The 21795-nt window shown below is 41.1% G+C and overlaps 1 protein-coding gene across 3 annotated transcripts in view; it reads right to left on the reverse strand.

The window, feature by feature from the left end:
* The window catches only part of DMTF1 (cyclin D binding myb like transcription factor 1), an 884631-nt gene that overhangs the window by 349753 nt on the left and 513083 nt on the right, over positions 1–21795 (reverse strand). For all 3 annotated transcript variants that reach the window (XM_044088345.1, XM_044088344.1, XR_006366980.1), the window contains exon 11: positions 2292–2443. In XM_044088345.1, coding sequence (XP_043944280.1) covers positions 2292–2443 — 152 coding nt within the window. The remainder of the gene's footprint in view (positions 1–2291; positions 2444–21795) is intronic.

Here is a 21795-nt window from a genome sequence, read left to right on the forward strand (position 1 = left end):
TAACTTATTTCAGTTATGCATTTCAAAGTTAGTGTCAGTACATCTCCAGAATTCTTTAACTTTTTCTTCTCTCAGTAGTATCTATGAAATTATCCAAAGAATCTCTATTTCTTCTTCTTCTGATACCATTTCCTGCTGCTCCTACACTCTATTCAACATACCCATTTTAAGTCGTTTCTTACATGGTCTTTTATTTTACTTCCAGGTGATATCTTTTTAAATAAGAACATTATCTACAATTTCAGCTGTGCCTTATGAAAAAGCTTTCTAAATAAGCTTTGCAAGTTTTTTATGGTCAATTTCCACGTGAATTATTTACCAGAGGGACAGTTGTGGAATTTCTCACATTCATACAGTATGGCTATCAGTTCCTTTTCTATACAACCATATCTCACTTGTACAGCTGTAAATGCTCCACCCATGAGAACCTGATGGTTCAATGCTCCTGCAACATTCTGACTGGCATCTACTTGGCTTATTCAAAATGTACTGCGAGTCAGTGCATTTTGTAACTAGATTTTTGAGAACTCATATTTTTTTCTTGTTCTCCACAGCAAGGTTACATCTTGCTCTAACAGCTTTTTCTGAGTTAAAGTTATTTCAGAGATATTAGGTACACACTTTGCAAGATGCTACATCATTCTTCGAAATCTCTGTAGTATCTGTTTGTTTTTCAAATTTGGCATCAGCACAACTGCTCTAACTTTTTAATGTATGAGGCTTCAATTCTTCTACCATTAGAATATAATGTACCTACCACAGATGTGTCGCTCTTATTTTATACATACTCTTACTTAACTTGAAATTATGCTGTCTTAAAATATATAACAGCAGTAACAGTCTCCTGCCATGCCTTTCTTGTATCTGAACCTAGTCATGTTTATAACACCATTGTTGGCTTCAACTACCAGAGAAACAGCTCTTTGGAACACTTCTGGTACTAGTGAAATACCAAACATAAGTCTAAGGAATTTGTAGCTTTGAAATGGCATATAATTTGCAGCTTTGTTCAAAGGATCATAGAACTTAAAAGGCAATTGACCAAATAGGCCAATCACTCTTAGGCTTTACCTCCCTTTTCAAGGATGGACAAGCCAGTCATACAAGTGTGGCACACTGATTGATTTAGAGAGGAAGTTGGTTTCAGAGAAGGGGCAGATGCTGGGTAATGAATCCATCCCATCCCTTGTCCTATTTACTTCCTGGAGTAGATTTAGATCTCTGGCCCTAGTGTTACTGAGCTGATGTTTGAAGTTACAAGAGTTCTTGGACAACTGTCTCCCTTATTTCTGTATAGGCAAGGCAGAGACCATCCCCTAAAGAGTCTATATGATATCAAATATAAAGATATACCCACCAGTCTCTCTCGGTCACCCAGGTCTTTTAAGCCAATAATTTTTTTGTTAAGAATGTTTGAGGTCTTTTGAATTACTTGATATGCTTAATAAGGTACATTTTAATGGCTGTATTGTACTTTAAGATGGGCCACATCAGTGCAGAATACAATGAGTTGAGGAATTATTTTGATTGGTGGGAGATAACTTTTGCTTTGAGCTGGGTGAGATAAACGGATTTTCTCTCCACTGGTCAACATAATAGTAGAACATAAGGGAGAAATCCACCAGAGTACCCAGGTGTCTCACTACTTTCACATTTTGGAGTTTTGTGTTATCTGTACTACAAACTGGAGTTAGGGTTTACTTACCAAATGCAAATCATTGCACTTTTTTTAGTGTTAAATGGACAACAACAATGTTGACATAAACACAGCTAAATGTTTCTCAAGTACTTTTTCTATTTAATGTATTCAGAAAACTGTTTTGTACATTTATTTTGCAGAATTTAACTTTAATTACTCCCTTTATTATACTGCTTTTTCTCGGCGTCACTTCAAAATACTAATTTTTGATGATATGAAAGTTTTATAACTTGATGATTTCAGTTAAGCAGCATTTTCCAAAGAAATCATTTTATAATGACGAGGAAGAATAAAACAACCAGAATATAACCTATAAAATACAACTATACATGCACTAACAGCAAAGCTTCATGGATACTTACAGCAAACAATTTGCATCAATTTATAATAGTATCTGTAAGTACAATATTCTTATTTCAAGTATAATTAACAATTCTCAAAACAAGACAAAATCTTTAATATTAAATGTAATTTTCCATGGGAACTTTGGTCCACATTTTTCAGTCATTATTTATCTTCTTTACTGTAATTATTCAAAATAATTAATGTTAAGAATAAAAAGTAATCAATTAAACTGGGCAGCACTTATTACCATGGAATGATACTTCTTTATGGTTGGTGATTTGCCGTTTGATGGTCCACCATTTACTTCGAAGCCACTGTGGGGAACGAACGCTACTCCACCCTTCAGCCATGAGGTCCCAGTTTATATCGTTTTCATCTGACACTCCAAGCTCAGATATCCTGAACATTAAAAATCAAGGCATACACTAAGCAGTAAATTGTCTACAGCAGTGTTCAGTTACAGTGCTAAACCAAAAAAAGTAATAAAAAAAAGAACCAGAAAATGCACTTCAGGAAAAATTATCCTTAATTCTGACTTCTAATTAATTTTACCTTACAAACTCAGTACAACTAGTAGTCTGTGTTTTTCCCCCAGTTCTGTTCTCTAGTTTATCTAAAAATTTGTGTGTAGGGGTGGGGGGTGGGTGTTTGTATTTGGGGAACAGCAGGAGATGTTCTATGCCCATTCACAGAAGCATAAATATACCATTCTAATGCAACTAACATGACATTTCTCTACTGCAGAGTTACAGAAAAATAAAGCCAAAATCTCATATCAAAGCACATTAGCAAGAAGGGTATCATTAAACAATAAGGCCAACTATTATTATTAAGTCTGCACAATTATACGGACATAGGTGGTGTCATCACTTCTGACTCACACAATTCTATTAAATAATAAGCTCTGGAAAGAATGCAAGGAGAGGGGAATGATGTCATGGATGAATCCGATGATGCATAGGCATTTTGGACAGAGTGTTAGAGTGCATTATGTTTTTACTAGATTTTGTTTAATTCAACTGTATTAATACTTTCATGAAACAAATATACATACATACTTAAATAAAAACTTGGTATAATAACAGTTAGGGTTTTGTTCATAAACACAACACCACATACAGCTCACTGAAGTTGCCTATAACTAAGCCATTTTCATCCTTTTCATCCTGAAACACCAAATGTTATAAAAAGGAGAATGTACAGATGCCCAAAACCAACTATAACTGTTATTTCCTATTTGTAAACTACAGCTTCCATATTCATGCATCATTAAAAGAGAAGAACTTTCAGTAGGGAAATGTAGCATTAATGCATACATTTCAAAATATGTTAATCAGCCAGGAGCTTTAATTGTATTGTACTACCTGTGAGATGCACATTACAACAGAAACTGTTTAACTTAAAAACTAAACTAAACAAAAACTTAAAGTGCATGCAGTTGGACAAACTGCTGAAAGACTTCAGGCAATGAACTGATTTGCCAACAGATTAATGAGGAGTGATAAAGAGTTTTGTAAAAATAACACGTTTTGCACTGGATTTTAAATGCCACAACCTTGTCACAATCTTTTAACTACTGCTGCAGAGAGCTGTACAACATTGGCTCTGCAAAGCAAAACTATCTTACTCTGAAAGAATTTAACCTTACTTTAGGAACCTTAACAAGCTCTCTTGGTGGTACAAAGACAATGAGCTGGGTTGTTAAGACCAACCTATCACTTGTAATAAGAAGTCTCAAAGTAATGGAAATATTACCATACAGGTGATCCTCTCAAAAATGCTCAGTTAATGCAAGGTACATAACAGAATGGGAAGTACTGGCAATTCTGACACCCCAGTAAAGTACAGCTTCATGTTTCATGTAGACACACTTAGCATGACAGCAGGCCTTCTAGGAGAGGTCAGTGTAACAGGAAGCCACGAGAAATGGATTTACTTACCCTAAAGTATGTGTTCTCAACCAAAATTTGTGAAAAGAATGATAAGAACCAACACAGGTCTTATACTTGCTAGGCATTGATGTAGGTTGGCTTGAGGTTGTCTAATATATATATATATATATATATATATATATATATATATATATATATATATATATATATATATTGTACTGTTCCACTCTCTGGTGAGTCACACTAAAGTCCCCAGCAGGGATAAGTACCCATGGTACAGAAGCATGCTTAAGCTACATAAAAATAGAGTTCATGTATTCACAATAAGTAAAAATAGAGTTCATGTATTCACAGTAAGTAATGAAAATTAAGAAATTATGTTCTTACCATAATGTTTCATCAGTGTTGTCGATCTTCATTTATCCTTGATTTTTTGGATTTGGTTCCGATCTTCAGAACTGGCTCAGCCATTACACAGCTTGCACAAGCCAAACACTCTCAAGCTAAGTCTCTACCCACCAATACCTCTCTCCAGATTACCTCAGATCGAGTTTGCAGCTACACAGGAGGACAGAAGAATATGTATATGGAACGGTAGAGGCTATGTCCACGGTTAAACTTGATAAAGTTACCAGGACAAGTGTCCGATCCTCCAAACAGTCTGAAGGAGGGAGAAGGAAGGTGGGGTGCCAAGGATAAATGAAGATCGACACCACAGATGGAATGTTATGGTAAGTAAATAACTTCTTAATCTGATGTGTCCATCTTCATTTATCCTTGACCTTTGGGATATAGTCCCCAGCTATTTTAGATCTTGGGTGGCCTTATGGAAGGATATTCCTGAGAACCATACAGCCAAAGGATACTCTTCCCCTGGAGACCAGATCCAATTTGTAATGATTGATAAAGGTATGCAGAGTAGCCCAGGTTGCTGCACATATTTCATCCATGAAAGCCTTGGAATGGAAAACAGCAGACGTGGCTACTGCCCTAGTAGAATGCACTCTTACTGGCGCTGGTAATTGGAGAATCTTTTTATGGTAGATGAAAATGATACAGTCTGTTAACCACCTTGACAAGGTGACTTTTGAAATGTATTTCTCCAGTGATGGACCGGAGAAAGAGACAAATAACTGGTCCGATTTTCTAAACTTTTTAGTCCTGCTGAGGTAGAAATGTAATTGCCTGTGAATATCCAGCAAATGTAAGCAATAGTGACCTTTCTTGGAAAAATTTGGAAAGAAAACAGTTAAGTCAACAGTATGATTAATATTACATTTCTGAGACCACCTTAGGAAAAAAAAAGAAGGGTTGATTCTTAGTGAAACCCTATCCTTATGAAAAATCAAGTATGGGAGTTTTGAAGATAGTGCTTGTATTTTGGAAATTCTTCCAGCGGAGGTAACTGTTATCAGAAAAATGGTCTTCTATCAAAGAAACTTCAAGTGACAGTTAGCCGCCAGTTCAAAGGGGGAAAGGACCAAAGACTGCAGAACTACTGTCAGATTCCAAGGAGAAAGGAAGGTCCTTATACGGTAGTTTCAACCACAAGGTTCCTTTCATGAACACTTTACACAGTCTATGGGAAATTAGCAAATGGTCTCAAAGCCATTGTGGAAATTGGAAATAGCAGCTAGTTGGACCTTAATAGTAGAAGCAGAGGCTACTTGTTCAAAAAGCATAGCTAAAAATTCTAATACCTTTTCAACTGGAGTAGAGAAGGGGTTAAGATCATTATTGTGTACCCAAATAGAAAATCTTTTCCACTTACTGTGGTAAAATTTCCTGGTGGAAGGTCTATGGGATGCCAGTAACATTTTTTGGACTGGAGAAGGTAAATTATTCTGCCTGGTGACTAATGGAATTGGAGGAGCTAAGCTATAAGCTTGACGTTCTGAAGATTGGGGTGCACCAGTCCCTGTGGATGAGACAGAAGATCTGGAACTGGGTCTAGACTCCATGAACGGGGAATTAGATGAGGCCACATAAAGGGGAACCAGACTTATCAAGACCAAAAGGATGCAATTAGGGTCACCTTGCTTCTCAACCTGCTGGCTTTCTTTAAGAAGAGAGGAATCAGTGGGAAGGGGGAAAGGCATAAAGTAGACCAGAGGACCAATCATAAAGGAGAGCATCTCTCAGGGACTCCCCCTGCAGGAGAATTAGGGTGAAGTAGCTGCTGCACTTGTTGTTTATGGGAGATGCAAACAGGTTGCAGCAAGGCGGGCCCCAGCGATGGAAAATCTCCTCTGCCACTTTAGAATTGAGAGACCACTTGTGAGGCAAGATAATGCACTTGCTCAGCTTGTCCACTATCACATCTGAGCTCCCCAGGAACATGCATTTCTATCAGAAAATGGTTGGAAGAAATTGCCCAGTGCCACATTCTGAGAACTTCTTGAAGCAAAGGGTAACAGTTGGTTCCACCTTGTTTGTTGATGTACCAGACTACTGACACATTGTCTGATTGAATCGCAATTGCTCTTGGGGGAAGGGCATTTTGGAAGGCTCACAACATTAATAGCACTGCCCTCTATTCCAGAATGTTGATATGCAAATTGGTCTCTATCTGGCACCAAGTGCCTTGGACTGTTCTGCCCATATAATGCCCTCCCCACCTCATCTGGGAGCCGTCCATGGTCACTACAGCCTTGGGCTGACATAGATCAAGGGGGCGGCCTAAGAAGATCTCCTTGAATTCCATCCATCAGGATAAGTTCTTTTTGCGAAGACTGGTGATTAAATTTGGATGCATCACTGGATGGGTCAGGATGGACCACTGGGATGCTAAAAGCCACTATAGCAGCCTCACATAAAATCTTGCTAGTGGAACTAAGATAATGGCTGCTGCCATGGACCCTAAAGCTTGAAGAACTAAAAGTGCAGGTGCCTTGTCGTTGAAGAGAATGACTTGTACTTGGGATCTTATCTTCTGTAGCCTGTGTATTGGAAGGTAAGCTGTACAAGAGATGGTATTTAGACATGCTCCTATGAACTCTAGATCTTGAGATGAACATTGTTGAGATTTTGATTGATTCACTGTAATGCCCAGGTGAGGAAACAGGCATAGAACGAAATCTGTTGCTTGAAGCAGTAGATGCCTTGTGGGAGCAGTGATGAGCCAGTTGTCTAGATAAGAAAACACCTGGAATCTGTGCAGTCTCAAGTGAGCTGTCACTGCTGCCAAACACTTGGTGAACACCCTGGGGACTGTAGTGAAGCCAAAGGGCAGCACTCTGAACTGAAAATGACTGGCTTCTAGCTGAAAGAGAAGAACATTCTGGAGTGTTTGTCCATTTTTATGTAGTAATACACGTCCTGAAGATCTATACAGCACATCCAATCATCTTCCTCTAAGAAGGGTAGGATAGATTGTACCATGACCATCCGGAATTTTGCTGGCTGAACAAACTTGTTCAGAAGGCTGAGATCTAAAATTGTCTCAAGTCTCCTCTCTTTTTTGGCACCAAAAAAAACCTTGAGTAAAATCCAGATCCTACCTGGTCTGGTGGGACTTGTTGGATGACTCTTTTTCTAGCAGCTTTTGAACTTCCAGAGCTGCTTGAGCCCTCTGACTGGATGGAACATTGCAGCATGTTCTTCTTGGTCTTAGAATGAGAGTAAAGGGAATGTGTAACCTCTGCCAGTGATCCTTTTCACCCAAGTATCTGAAGTTATCTGCTGCCTGGCTCTCGAGTGCAAAGAGAATCTTACACCAACAGCTTCCAGAGTTAAGCAATCAGGCCCCTTTCAGGAGTGCTGTTGGGGTTTCTTCAAAGAAAGAATCTCTGGAACCCTGATTTTGTAGGCCATCTCTGCTGTGGGGTCGGCGTTTTCCATTTGAGCTCCTCCACTCTGCCCTGAGGGGAGCCACCTCCATGTGTGCCCTAAAAAGGCCCTTGGGATTTTTTGAGCCACATCTTCCTACTCCACTGGTTCCTACAGTAGGACCGTTGGGGAGCAGAAAAACATATGTCCTCTGTAGATAGGATCTTTCTATCTTTCTCGCACCTTGCTAATGTTTCTCTAACTTTGGGGCCAAACAAGGAAGATCTGTCAAAAGCAGCATTGAAGAAAGAAGACTTAAATGGCTCAGCAAACTCACACAAGCACATCCAGGCATGTCACCTTATGGCAATGCCAGAACCCATTGCCCTATTTGTCCCTTCGGCTGTATGGTTGATGAGCCTTATTGACGATTTGGAAATAGACTCCAGGACAGCCAGCTGGGAGGCCACTTTATCTTGGACTTCCTCAGACACAGCTCCAGTAAGGGTATCTGATTACTGGGATCCAGAGGGATCTGGTCAAGGAGTTAAGTGTGCCATAAAATTCAAGGACCTTAAGGCAAAGGTCAATTATGTATATACTCGCTTTCTGAATCTGTCCATCACCGTAGACTCTCGATTAGGGGGATGAACAGTGAAACTCTCTTCCTCCAGTTCCTTTTCGGTGGCTGCCATAACCATCATGGCATCTACTGCTAACCCCTTAGCCCAATACTGGTGGTCCTCTGGAGCTGAAAGAATTTTGTCTGATCTCCTGGGGATTGGTTCTATGTAGTCAGGGGCCTTCCAAGCCTGCTGTGAGATCAATTTAATAAGATCATCAGCAGGGGGGGATCACCCAAGAAATAGATGTGCGAGTATCAAAAGCTTGCAGGTATACTGAGTCCTCAGAGGTAGGGTCTTTGGGCTTCCAGTTATCCCTTAGTTTCTGTATTTCTAAAATGTCCCCAAAAGAGACATCTTCTGGCAGTGACCATGGGGAACCCTCCCCATCACTGAAGTTCGTGTCTTCTCTGACAGATTCTTCAGGGGGATCTAAGTGTTTCCTCTTACGTGTCTTTTTTTGAGGTGTCTCCTCAGTGGGAATCTCTGAGGAGGACTTGGAAGAAGAGGGGCCCTGCACAGGGGTATCCTGCAGCTTTGGTGCTCGCTGCCAGGGAGTGGAAGTTGGTGGTAGTACTGGGTGAGAGGGAGTCCCAGGATAATACTCTGATATGGGAAGGTCAGCTGCAAACCTGCAGAGGCCAATGCCCCCTCCATAACCTGGAAGGCAGGAACCCTGAAGAGGGAAGACAGCCGAAAATGAGAAGGACAACCTTGGAACTGTGGTCTCAGCTCATTCCCAGAACCCTAACCTTGAAGCAGGGGAAGGGCCCATGTCAGCCAAAGCTCAGAGAGTCGAGGATGATCCCAAATAAAAAACACGGCTGATTCAAGACCCTCAGATCCGGCAGTGGAGCAACAGCCCTGGGAGTCCGTTGCTTCTGATAGGTACAAAACTGTACTATGTTCATCGTGTTACACTGCTGCAGTCATTACACTTGGGTGGAATCCCAAAGCTGAGGTAGGGTGGCTGGTTCTATAAGGCATTAGGGGTGGCTATAAGGCCCTGCAGCACAGCAGTGGTGAAGCCAGCTCTGGATTTGGTGTATAAAGGCAAATGGTAATGCTTGGTGAAGGTATGCACAGAATTCCATGTTGCTGCTTCCAAAATATTCTTGGTAGGTACTCCTCTGAGGTGGGCAGTTGAAGTGGCTGTTGCCCTGGTGGAGTGAGATCTAATGCTGCTAGGTACAGGTTTCCCATGGTGTGTATAGCAGAAACGTATACAATGTCCTATAAATTTTGAAATAGTCTGTTTTGAAAATGGCTTTTCCCTGTGCTCCTGCAGCATATGCTACCAATAATTGCTCAAATTTTCTGAAAGCTTTGGTTTTGTCCAAGTAGAAGCGTAACTGCCTGTGAATGTCCAAATAATGCAGTAGTCTCTCCCCATTATTCTGTGGTTTTGGATAAAAAGTTGGCAAGTTAATAGTTTGGTTTAGAGCCACACTTGATACCACCTTTGGCATAAATGTAGGGTTAGTTCTTAAAGACACCCTGTCCTAGTGGAAAATGAGGAAAGGTTCCATTGCCATTAGTACCTGTAATTCTGAAACTCTTCGTGCTGATGTTATTGCCAGTAGCAGAGCAGTTTTCCAAGAGATATATTTTAATTCTGCTGTGTTAGCTGGCTCAAACGGAGGTAAAGTTAATTTTTCCAAAACAAAGTTGAGGTCCCAAGTTGGAGTAGGTGCTCTACGGGGCGGTCTTATGTTTTTAGCCCCTCTGAGGTACTGTTTTAGCAAAGGATTAGAGAAAATTGGTGGATCCGTGTTGTAATGAGCAGAATGGCAGAGGCGTGGATCTTGATGGATGAAAAGGAGAGGCCCTTGTCCAGCATCTCAGTTAAATATTGTAGTATCTGAGGAAAGTTTGGGACAAGAGGGTCAAGGCTGTGAGCCTGGTTCCAGGCACAGAATCTCTTCCATTTATCCAAATAGGCTTTCCTGGTACTAGGCCTTCTGGCCTCCAGAATGACATCCATAACAGCTTTGGAGAAAGGCATTGCTTGCTTGACTAAGGAATTTTCCATGCAGCTAGGTTTAAGGTCTTTAGCTGGCTGTGAAGTATCTGATTGTTGTGCTGAGTCAGCAGATGTGGGATTTGAGGCAAAATCCAGGGTGGTTCTTGTGCTAAGTTCTTTAAGATTGGGTACCAGTGCTGGCGTGGCCAGTCTGGTGCAATCAGGATCATCGTTGGCTCTTCTTGCCTGGCTTTTATGAGTACCTTTGGAAGGAGAGGTAGAGGAGGGAAAGCATATACTTATAGGTTTTTCCAGCTGAATGAGAGGGCATCCACTTTCCATGCTTTTGGATGGTAACTCCTTGTGCAGAATTTCTGTAGCTGGCAATTCATTGGGGATGCAAATAGATCTATGTCCGGGCTCCACCATTTCTGTGTTACCATTCTGAATATTTGTAGATTCAATTCCCATTCGTGGGGATCCATGATGTTTCTGCTTAAGTCGTCTGCCAGTGTGTTTTTCTCTCCTGGCAGGAATTGCGCTTGCAGATGAACTTGGTAGTCTAGAGCTGTGTTCCACAAGTCATGGCTTGTCTGCAGAGGGGGTAGGAGTGTGTGCCCCCTTGCTTGTTTATGTACCACATAACTGTGGTGTTGTCTGTCTTTAGTAATAGTTGTCCTGGATGCAGCAGGTCCTTGAAAGCTATAAGGGCATTTTGTACAGCTAGCATCTCTTTTTGATTGATGTGAAGATGCCTTTGTTCTGCGGGCCACTCGCCCTTAATACATTTTCCTGCCATGTGTGCTCCCCAGGCGTAATCCGATGCATCTGTTGTCAGTGTTTGCCTGGCTGTGGGTTGAGTGAAAGGCTGTCCCTTGTTGAGGTGACAAGCTTGAGCCCACCATCGAAACTCCTGTTGAAGGCAAGGAATTAGTGGTATAACTGTTTCCAAACTTTGACAGTGTTGAGACCATACACTCTTTAGGTACCATTGTAGTTTCCTCATATGCAGTCTGGCATATGGAATTAGTAGTATGCAAGATGCCATGTAACCCAAGGCCTGCAGAATTTTTCTTGCAGGGAGTTGGGTCTTTGTTGCCATCAATTGAAAGTATTGAGTCAGTTGTCCTTGCTTGTCTGGCATGAGATAAGCCATCTGGGCCGTTGTGTTCAAGCTGGCACCCAGGAATATTATCTCTTGTGAGGGAACTAGTTTTGATTTCTTTTCGTTTACTGTGTACCCCAGGCAACTTAATAACTTTTTTACGTACGCCAGATGCTTTAGATGAATGTCCTTGCTCTCTGCTTGAATCAGGCAGTCGCCCAGGTACGGATAAATTTGAATTCCTTTCTGTCTGAAAAATGCAATTACTGGTGCCAGGCACTTTGTGAAGACCCTGGGCACAGTAGATAAGCCAAAGGGCAGTGCAGAGAATTGATAGTGCATTGAACCAGCTATGAATCTGAGGTATCTTCTGCAGTTTTGTCTGATAGGGACATGCAGGTATGCCTCCTTGAGGTCCAAGGTCATGAGCCAAGCTTTCTTGCCCAGCATGGGAAGAAGCTGCTGTAGTGTCAACATTTTGAATTTCAGAACATCCAGGTAAGTGTTTAGAGAAGAAAGATCCAGAATGGGCCTCCAGGCTTTGTCCTTTCTGGGAACCAGAAAGAGTCTTGAGTAAAATCCTTGTCCTTGCTCCTGTGGTGGTACCTTTTATAGCTCTCATGTCCATGAGTGCTGTAATTTGTTTTTGAGCCTCTGCCCATTGATTTGGTGGCAAATTTGGCATTCCTTTTAACCTTGGCAGAGTGTGAAAGTGGAACCTGTAACCTTGAGATACAATGTTGAGAACCCATTTGTCTTTGGTGATCCAATGCCAATTGTGATAGAAAAGTGCCAGTTTTCCTCCTAAGGGGGCTGCCAAGAAAGAGCTGTTTGGCAGCTGTAGTGGGAAGTAATTGAGGCTGCTTTTTATATGGTTGGGGCCTGTCTTCCCCTTCCTTCTGGCCCGGTGCACCCCATTGTCAAGGCCTGTAAGGACCTTGTGGTTGACCTCTACATCTTGGACGTCTGTATCTGCCCCTTTGAGGTCTGTCTGTAACTGGAAAGGACCAATTCTTTGTTGGCCAATTTCTGCTATATCGAGGAGGCTGAACCTGTAAGAAATCCTTCACCGTTTGCATAGATTTTGCCTTATCCTCCATCTTCTTTAATACCTCTTCTGCTTTAACTCCAAATAACACATCCCGCTGCAAAGATACATCCAATAATTTTGCTTTAACATGATCTGGTAACGTATGTTCTTTTAGCCAAGCATGCCTTCTAATGACAGAGCCTGTATCTGCTGCTCTACAGGAGGCCTCTAAAGAATAAAAACCTCATTGCAAAGTATGTTTTCCCACTTGCTCTGCTGCATGCAATAAATCCTGCATTTCTTTAAAATTAGGAGGATCTGAATCTGGAAGCATTTTTTGTTTCAACTGAGACATCAAAAATTGCTGATATTTTAGCATGTGAAACTGGCAATTTAAGGCTCTCATTGCTAAAGTTGCAGACGTATATACTTTCTTTCTCCATCTGTCTAATGCTCTGGAATCTCCGTCAGAGGGAACTGTTTTTTTTGCTGATGAGGCCTTAATCCCTTTGGGTCCCTGAGAAATAGTTTCAGGGTCAGCAACAGGGCTTTTATACAGGAATTTGTGTGAGTCAGGGACTCTGTAATATCTGTCAGGTTTAACTGGGGCTAAAGGTAAGGAGTCAGGATTTAAGCTGGATTAAGTATATACATCATCCACAATGTCTAACACTGGCAGAATAGCAAGGGGTCTGTGTTGAGGTAATAAAAGGAAGTCTCTGAGCCTTTTCTTGGATTCTGAGTAATCCTGGCCTTCCCAATGGAAATGCTCCCTCATGGTATGTAAGGTTTCCCCAAAGGAGTAGTCCTCAGGCGGAGAGTCTGATGGAATTGATTCCTCAGCATCAGAATCCTCATAAGGGGGTAAAGAATATCCTAGGTCTGAGGATGAATCTGAAGAAATGGACACCTGGTTGGATGAGTCATAGTCTGCATCCTGTCTGGGCCTTTTATCAGGAGGGGGATGGGACCCCCTGATCAGGGTGATAAGGTCTTCGGCCATTTTGAGCATTTGTTTCTTAGGCATGGAGGCCTGTTCTGGAGAATGCTGTATTTATTTCTTTGTTTTTAAGGGAGGCTTAGACTTAGCAGAGGGTTTAATGCTTAACTGAGTAGGTCTGAAAACACCCCCTGAAGCTGTGGATTGCTCAGCTACTTCGGTTCCCTCTGAAGGGTTAGCTTCGGTAGGCTGAAATACTTGTGCATCTGAAGGCCCAGCCAGCTTCACGTGGGAGTCGGAGGCGGCCTGTGGTTCTGCAGAAGCGGTTGTCAGGGGCTGCGAAGGTGCCTCGCTAAAAACCGGAGAACCGGCGACCGGCCTAGAAGAGGCCTCGTCGTCAGTTTTAGGCCTCAGATGCCTGTCCTTGTCGTTGTGCTTTTTATGTATTCCGGTCGTCGGAAGTTCCGACAGCATGGTGTAATTGAATTTTCTGCCAAAATAATGTCGGGCAAAATCAAACCGACGTTTAATAGTGCGCTTGTTAAACCTAGCACAAAACCGACAACCAGTGACGTTGCGGTCTGGGCCTAGGCATGGGATACAATAGGAATGGAAATCCTTATGAGGCATTTGCTTCCCACAACAAATACAGTTATTAACTTTTACTGACATCGGTCTGAGGCAAGAAAAAATTTCCCCAATGGGGTACTTAGCTTTGTAGAAGACTTCGGTTCTGGATTCGGAATGAAAATCTCAGCAGTTGGCCGACCGACACTTGCAAACTGCTTTTGCTTAGGGAACCGCGCGGCAAGAAAGACAGAATAAAATGGCATCGGCTGCATCTTATATACCCCTGTTGCATTGACGTCAGGGAGGAGGTGACAGCAACCGACACTGGACCAAGACTTTGGAACTCAGGCCGACTGGGGAACTGCCTGATGGCAGGATAACCCAAGTGTAATGACTGCAGCAGTGTAACACGATAAACATCTGGAGGGATCAGAGTTGTAAGCTCTATGCTCTCAGAGGAGGTAAGTTTGGTGGAGTCCTGGGAGAGAAAGCACCATCTTCAGAAGGGATCGGAGCCTGTGAAGAGACAAAAAGACCCCTACCCACTAGGAGCAGATCCACCAATCTCACGACATTGACTTCAGAGTCCTGGAGGAAAAGACGGAGAAGCCTGAGGGAGATTCCAGTTTGTCCAGGAATGGACTTGGGAGCTGTCCCACAAAGGGGTCAATTGACGGGGAATATCTTGTCCTGGGTATACTGATATTTGATTTTGGCACCGGGGGTGGTATTGGTTCCAAAACTGCTGGTAGTATCACAGGTGGAGCCGGTACTAATGGAGAAGTTAGAGCTGTCTGTATCAAGGTGACTGGCACCGAGACCTGTGGTACTGAGATAGTTACGGCAGATGGTGTTGCGGAAGCTGGTTCCGTAATTTTCTTTTTTTGACTTTGGTTCTGCTGGTGTTTGGGAGCCAAAAGTTTGTGTTTCTTGGCTGCTGGAGCTAAAGGGGATGCCAGTACCGAATGACTCCTCTTCTGTCCAAGCTCAGATTTAGAGGAAGAAGAGGGGGAAGGAAGGTGAGGATGTGTTGGACTCGAACAGAGCCTCCTCAAAGGAAGATTTAGTTAGACCTTATCAATTTATTTTTCCTTTCTATGAGGGCCCAGTGACTGAACACTTGACAAATTGTACAGTCTTGTTGAAGATGCACCAGGCCTAAGCAATACACACAAGAAGAATGCCCATCAGAGTTTGGCATCTTCCCACCACAACATTGGCACTGTTTAAACCCGGTTGTCTCCTTGGATTTATCTGCCATGCTGACTAAGGAAGACAATTGTCAACAGACAGCACTCACACACACTAAAAGGAAGGTCATACACAGAAGAAAGGAATGGCTACCAACAATGGTAGGCTAGAATTACCAAAAAAAAGTAGGGAAAGGGAAAGTACTACCAACGATGGTAGACAAACGATACCGTAAGTAAAAACAGCACACTCACCCATTTAAAGGAAGTGAGATAGAGCTAGCAAAGGACAAGGGAAGAACTACCAGTGATGATAGATGACAACACCAAAGTGTAGGACAGAGGGATAAACAAAGAGATAAGACAAAGCGGGTAGAATGAAATTCAACTACAGGAATATATGTAAATATCTAAGTAATAATACAGCAGAAAAAAAAAGAAAAAAAAAACTATGAAAAACTATGAAAATTGTACTTAGCTGACGAGAGAATCTGGCTGATACGTCTTGCAACAAGGGTGGCAAATGAGATCTGAGGTAATCTGGAGAGGGGTATTGTGGGCAGAAACTTAGCTTGAGAGTTTTTGGCTTGCATGAGCTGTGTAAAGGCAGAGCCAGTTCCGAAGATTGGAACAGAGTCCCAAAGGTCAAGGATAAATGAAGACTGACAACATCAGACATAATGTTAGGCCTAAAACCCCAAAACATCTTGCCTTTCATAATAATACAGTATGAAACATGTAATTAATCAAAAAGACTTTAATAAGGAACCATATATGTTGTTATATTTGTTCAGAACTTTCACAATATCTTTAAATTCATAATGAAAAATGAAAGGCCTTACTAAAAAGTAAACAGTAGCCTGACTGCTGCCATATGATGCAGAAAAACCTGTTAAGCACCTATGGTAAATAAATAAAAAAAAGTGAAACTGATTTTATTTGCCAGTAAATGGAAAGGGCAAATTCAGAATCTGAATATGAAATTTCAGGAACAGGCAACAACTCTAGCCTATAATAACAACCTTACATTAATAAATCAAATTATGTTTCTTAACTGTATCAGATTAATACTAAAATCTGGAGTTACATTTTTATTAGTAAACACTTTATTAACATAAAAGTGAGCTGACTATATTAAAACATTAATATGCCCTGTTATACATTCTCCAGTAATTCTCAAGCAAACAAAGAAAAAAGCTTTTACTACTTTTAAGCTTTGAAACATCCTGCTAGTTTCCCACTAAAAAAAACATCTCCTTTAAATAGTCTCTATTTAGAGATCAAAAGTCTGATTTTTATACTGTCCATCTTTTTTTTTTTTCTTTTTTTACCAGTGAAGGAGAAAGGATATGCCCTCTGTAGAGAAAATGTTCTACTTTTTTCCATTTTTTTTAACAGGATAAAATGAAGTACCAGAGAGCTCCAGATTTCTCATGTAGAGTTCACACTGCAGGCTTGTTACTTAATGTGAGATTTGCAGACGCCATAACAGATGAGCAATCACCCTTTACTTCTCCTTCTCACCTCAGCCATAGTCTAAGGAAAACTCCATTGCATGATCCATCATCTTGGGAGAAGGCACGTTACAACTACTACTGCAACTGTGATCCAGCACAAGCCACTATTGTTATGGTGAGCTTGTAGAATAGAGGGATACAGCTCTGATTATGCAGTTTGCAACGCAATTACAAATAGCAGCACAGGTACCTTTAGTAGCTGGGTGGAAATAATAGGAGTGAGCGGCTGCTGATGGCCCATCCTTTGCAGAGGGAGGAGACACTAGCTCACCAAAATGTTTACCCAGTGACATTTGAGCCTGCCGAGCCAGCTTAAGTCATAGTGCATAAAGTACTGGAGCCAAGAGGATCTCTATAACAGAATTCTTGGGGAACTTGGGAAACCACTGGGGAGGCAGCTTCCAGGAAAAGAGGGCAGACTGTCTCCCAGGACCAGCAAGATGGTTCATTCTCTACTATGTGACTGTCACTGGGGAAAAGACAGAAAACTGGGATTCCAAGGCAAGAACAAATGGGACATAGGGCTCTCATCTAGCCTGGGAATGCTGGTTCCTGTACTACTAGAAGGAATGGGCTTATTGGGTTCTGACAAAGCCATCAGTTAATATCCTCAGGACAGCAAAAAAATACCGTTGCTGTTATGGTTGGACTCAAAACTGTGTTATGTTCTTTGTATGGAACAGTGTCATGACGGGGATTTATGATCAACAGAAAGATTCCCAAAGCTCTGTGTATTCACGGAGGTAGAAAAATAGAGACAGTTCTTGCAGTGGAAACTTTTCAGACAAGGCCCCGCAGTACTGCAGTAACATATCCTGCCCTGCTCTTTGACTGTATGTCAAACAAATAGTGCTTGAAAATGGTGTGGTTGGAGGTCCAAGTGACCACCTCAAAAACGCTTTAAGTAGAGACATATTTCCTGCCACTGCAAGGTTTTAACATCTTTTTCGTAACAGAACAGGATGTAGTTAATTGTTCATTTGGCAAGAGCTTGCTTAGTAACAGGTTTGCTCATCTTTCCTGGGAGAAATGCCGCAAACAGTTGCTCTGTCTGTCCGACCTGCTTGGTCCTGTCCAGGTTAATACCTGAGTTACCTCAGGATGCTTAGACATTGCAAGATCCTCTTCTCTTTACTATATGCCCTGGGGAAAAAATAAATAGTAGTACAATCTGATGGAGAACTGTGAGACTACCTTAGGCATGTTCTAACACTCACAACAACTGGTTCCTTGTACACTGCAATCTGCAATTTAGACAATCTTATCACTGATGTAATGGCTACCAATAATGCTGTTTTCCAAGGTAGGTTATTTTAGCAAGGCTGAAGCTTCTCAACCACATTGAGATCCAAAGGAGAACTGACAGCCCTTTCTGGAGGGCTCACATTACAGGAAGTTCAAAACTGAAGTGGGAGTGGTAAATTTCTAAGTGGGCTGAAGCAACCAGTGGATTCTGCTAACTTCCTGTCAATAAACTAGCCTCAGGTACCACTCTGGAACTAGCTCCAAATCCAGGGGACTTCAGAGCCAAGAGCCAACTGTGTGTGCAGCAGAGCTGTAATTTTCTCTAGCAAATGGGAAGAGATGTCTAACTTTTGAGCCTTGTTCCAAGAGAAGTTGCACCCCTGCTCATGCTTGCATTCAACAGAAAATCACATCTGATATCAACCACTTCTGTCACTCGTCCGGTCAGGCTAAAACAGACAAACAGTCGTGGGTTTGGTTCAAGCAGCTTTATTACACAAAAACACATCAGGATTAAGGCTTAGTAACTTAAACTTAAATAAACTTATAAACAGACCGACTACCACACTCATACATGTTAACACTCTGGTTGTTTTCTCAAAATGGCACTGCTGCCTGCACGTGCTCACTATTTATATGCATTTGCCTACACTTGGAAATGCTTCTTAAAGTTACAACACACACACTGTTCTACATCCTCCCTCCTTGAGAAATAGGCCATACACCAAATTATAGCATTCACTGACATGCAATTACACAGAAATGATCCTTTGCCGTGCAGTTATACAGAACTAATTCTTTGACATGCAATCATATAAAATTAAACACACATAAAACAATCATGTCCAGGTTGGTGTGTATTTTACACTAGGTCTAGAAATAAGACCAGATCATGTAACATAAAAATCAGAATTGGATCTAGCAACAGGGACTGTCTTCAAGGAATGTTTAGCTTTGTGGACATCTTGGACATCATCAGGAATGAGAATACATACTGAGACATGTTCTTCAGTATGAATATTGTCAGAGTTGCTCTGAGATGTAGAGTCTGTATCACAGGTACAATGCTGCAATATCGATTCAGACATTGGAATAAGATGCCTGCGGTTTCTCATGTATTCTTTACCCTCAGATTCCACTAAGTAGGATCTCAGCTCGGCACGTAAGCCTCTCACTTGACCAATTTGATCAAAGCCTTTCACCGTTTGCATCCTCACTGTCTCTCCTTATTTCAACAGACAAAGAAATCTGCTCATTTTATCATAGCTGGACTTTTGAAACGAATGATTCTTAAAGAGTTGGGCTTTGATTGCTCTGTTGTTTTAGCATTAGGCACCAACGAACTACAACTGATAGGCAAGGTTGCTCTGGTTTGCCTAGATAGAAGTCTCTGTGCAGGCGAGCCAAGTAGATTGTCCCAGGGTATATTTCTGAGATTAAGTAAATTCAGGAAGATATCGGTACTGTCATGATTTGACCTCTCTAGTAATTGATTTGCACTCTGTACTGCATGTTCAGCAAGGCCATTTGACTGTGGGTATTCCGGACCACTAGTAACATGGATAAAGTCCCACTCTTTTGCAAATTTCCGAAATAATTGACTGGTAAACTTTGTACTGTTGTCAGAAATAACTTTGTGTGGACTACCATGGACTGAGAAATCACATTTTAACTTAGTAATAACAGCACTGGAGGTTAGGTTAGGTAGCAAATCAATCTCAAACCAGTTTGAATAAGAGTCTACCAACACTAAATAATGCTGACTGTTCCACTCAAATATGTCAGTGGCTACTATTGACTAAGATAGTTCAGGAATCTGGCTTAGCTGAAGTTTTTTTTTTTGCAAATGTGGTTTAGTACTATTGCATACTGAAGAAGATGAAAACACTTTATCAATGTCTTTTGACAGACAAGGCCAAAACACTTGTCCTCTCGCCCTTCTTTTGGTAGTTCATTACATGGGTAGCCACAATGTAAAATCTGAATGTATTCATGTTGTAAGGAAGTAGAAACAATAACTTTGGAACCTTTGAAAATTATACCATCTTCTATCAACATCTCATCTCTGTAAGGAAAATAAGGTTGCACTTCTGACGGTACACAAGATTGCTTTGACAGCCATCCAACATTGATGAAGTAGTTGAGCTTCTGCAAAACTGGATCAGTCTTTATATAATCCCTCAGCTCATCAGGTCTCATGGTAGAAAAATTATACACTTCCATGACATTAAAGTTAAAATAGTCTGCATCAAGCTGTTTTCTGGTATTTCTGGGTGATCTGGATAAGGTATCAGTCAGATGAAGAAGTTTGTCTTTTGTATAGACCATTTTGAAGTTGTATTTTTGTAATCTGAATATCATTTTTTGTAGTTTTCCTGGAGCTGTATACATAGCCTTCTTTAAAATAGTGACTAGAGACTGATGATTAGTTTCGACTTGGATAGCTCGGCCATAAATATAATCACGGAACTTCGAACATGTGAACACAGTTGCCAAAAGTTCCTTCTCAATTTGAGCATACTGCATTTCAGTTTGGGTAAGAGTTCTAGATGCATAGGCAACTTGTCTGCCCTCTTGAAGAATAACTGCACCAAGACCCAACTTTGAAGCATCACAGGAAAGAACTACTGGTTTGTGGAAATCATAATATTTCAGTGTAGGCAGGTTGGCAATTTGCTGTTTGAGGTTATCAAATGCTCTCTGGTGTTGTTCCAACCTTGACCAGGCAAGATTTTTGCATGTCAGCTCTCTTAAAGGTCTTGATAACTCATTAAAGTCAGGGATAAATTTGCCCAAACAGTTAACCATACCAAGGAAATTTATTCCAAAAGGCATTATGAGGAATCTGTATCTACTAAATGATGTGCTGAATGTAGTCAGTAGTGAATATTTGTGATCAAGCATTACTTGCCAAAATGAAATCTTTGCATCCAAGACAGAAAAAAACAGTGGCACTTGGCATGAGGGTGGCAACCTCCTTGACTGTACACATAGGATGGTGAGGTCTCTTTAATGCCTTATTCAAGTCTTTTGGTTTAATGCATATTCTGATTTCATCTGAGCTCTTCTTATGAGCAACTACCATGGAAGATACCCACTCTGCTGGTTCTGTGACTGGACAAATCACACCTTGCTGCACCATCTTATCTAACTGGACCTTGACCTTGTCCTGCATAGCAGTTAAAACCCTCCTCACTGGTCTGACCCCTGGACTGACCTCTGGGTCTACTGTCATGGAGTACACAACTGGAAGTTTGCCTGGGTTATTGTCGAAAACATCAGCATACTCTGAGAAAACAGCATGACTGAAGCTGAAACTAGGGCATGTGCTTACATGATGACTTCTTTGGTAACAGAAAGCAGTTTCATTCTCAAACTCTCCGAGACCTAATAATGACTGAACAGGTCTTCTTACTACATAAAAATTGCAAGTTGTAACTGTTCCCAGCCAAATAGCATGAAAACACTACTAAGCCTTCGGTTTGAATCTCTTCGCCTCCATAAGCAACAAGCTTCACACAATTAGCCAAATTAAGTCATTCACCACCTCTCACTCTAGCAAATGTTTCTGCTGACATTACATTACACTTTGAACTAGTGTTCACTTTGAGCTCCGTTGGTTTACCATTGATCAGGACAGTACAAAACACTTTGTTCTTTGCCAACAAATCAACATTAAATGTTTTTTAAAAAAATAGGAGACTGAAGATTTTAAAATAATTTGCTTTGGATGCTATTAATATGTTATTTGGATATGTACCTTTAAATATTGTACTTAATATAATGAATGTTTTAATTATTTAATTAGTTTAATTAACATCTGATATATAAGGAGCTATTGATGTGTGTGTTTTATTTCATTCTGAAGAAGTCTTTTGAAGACAAAAGCGATATTAAACTGTGTTTTT

Source organism: Protopterus annectens, chromosome 11.part0 (genome assembly GCF_019279795.1).
Source record: "Protopterus annectens isolate FY-2018-M chromosome 11.part0, PAN1.0, whole genome shotgun sequence".
Lineage (NCBI taxonomy): Eukaryota > Metazoa > Chordata > Ceratodontiformes > Protopteridae > Protopterus > Protopterus annectens.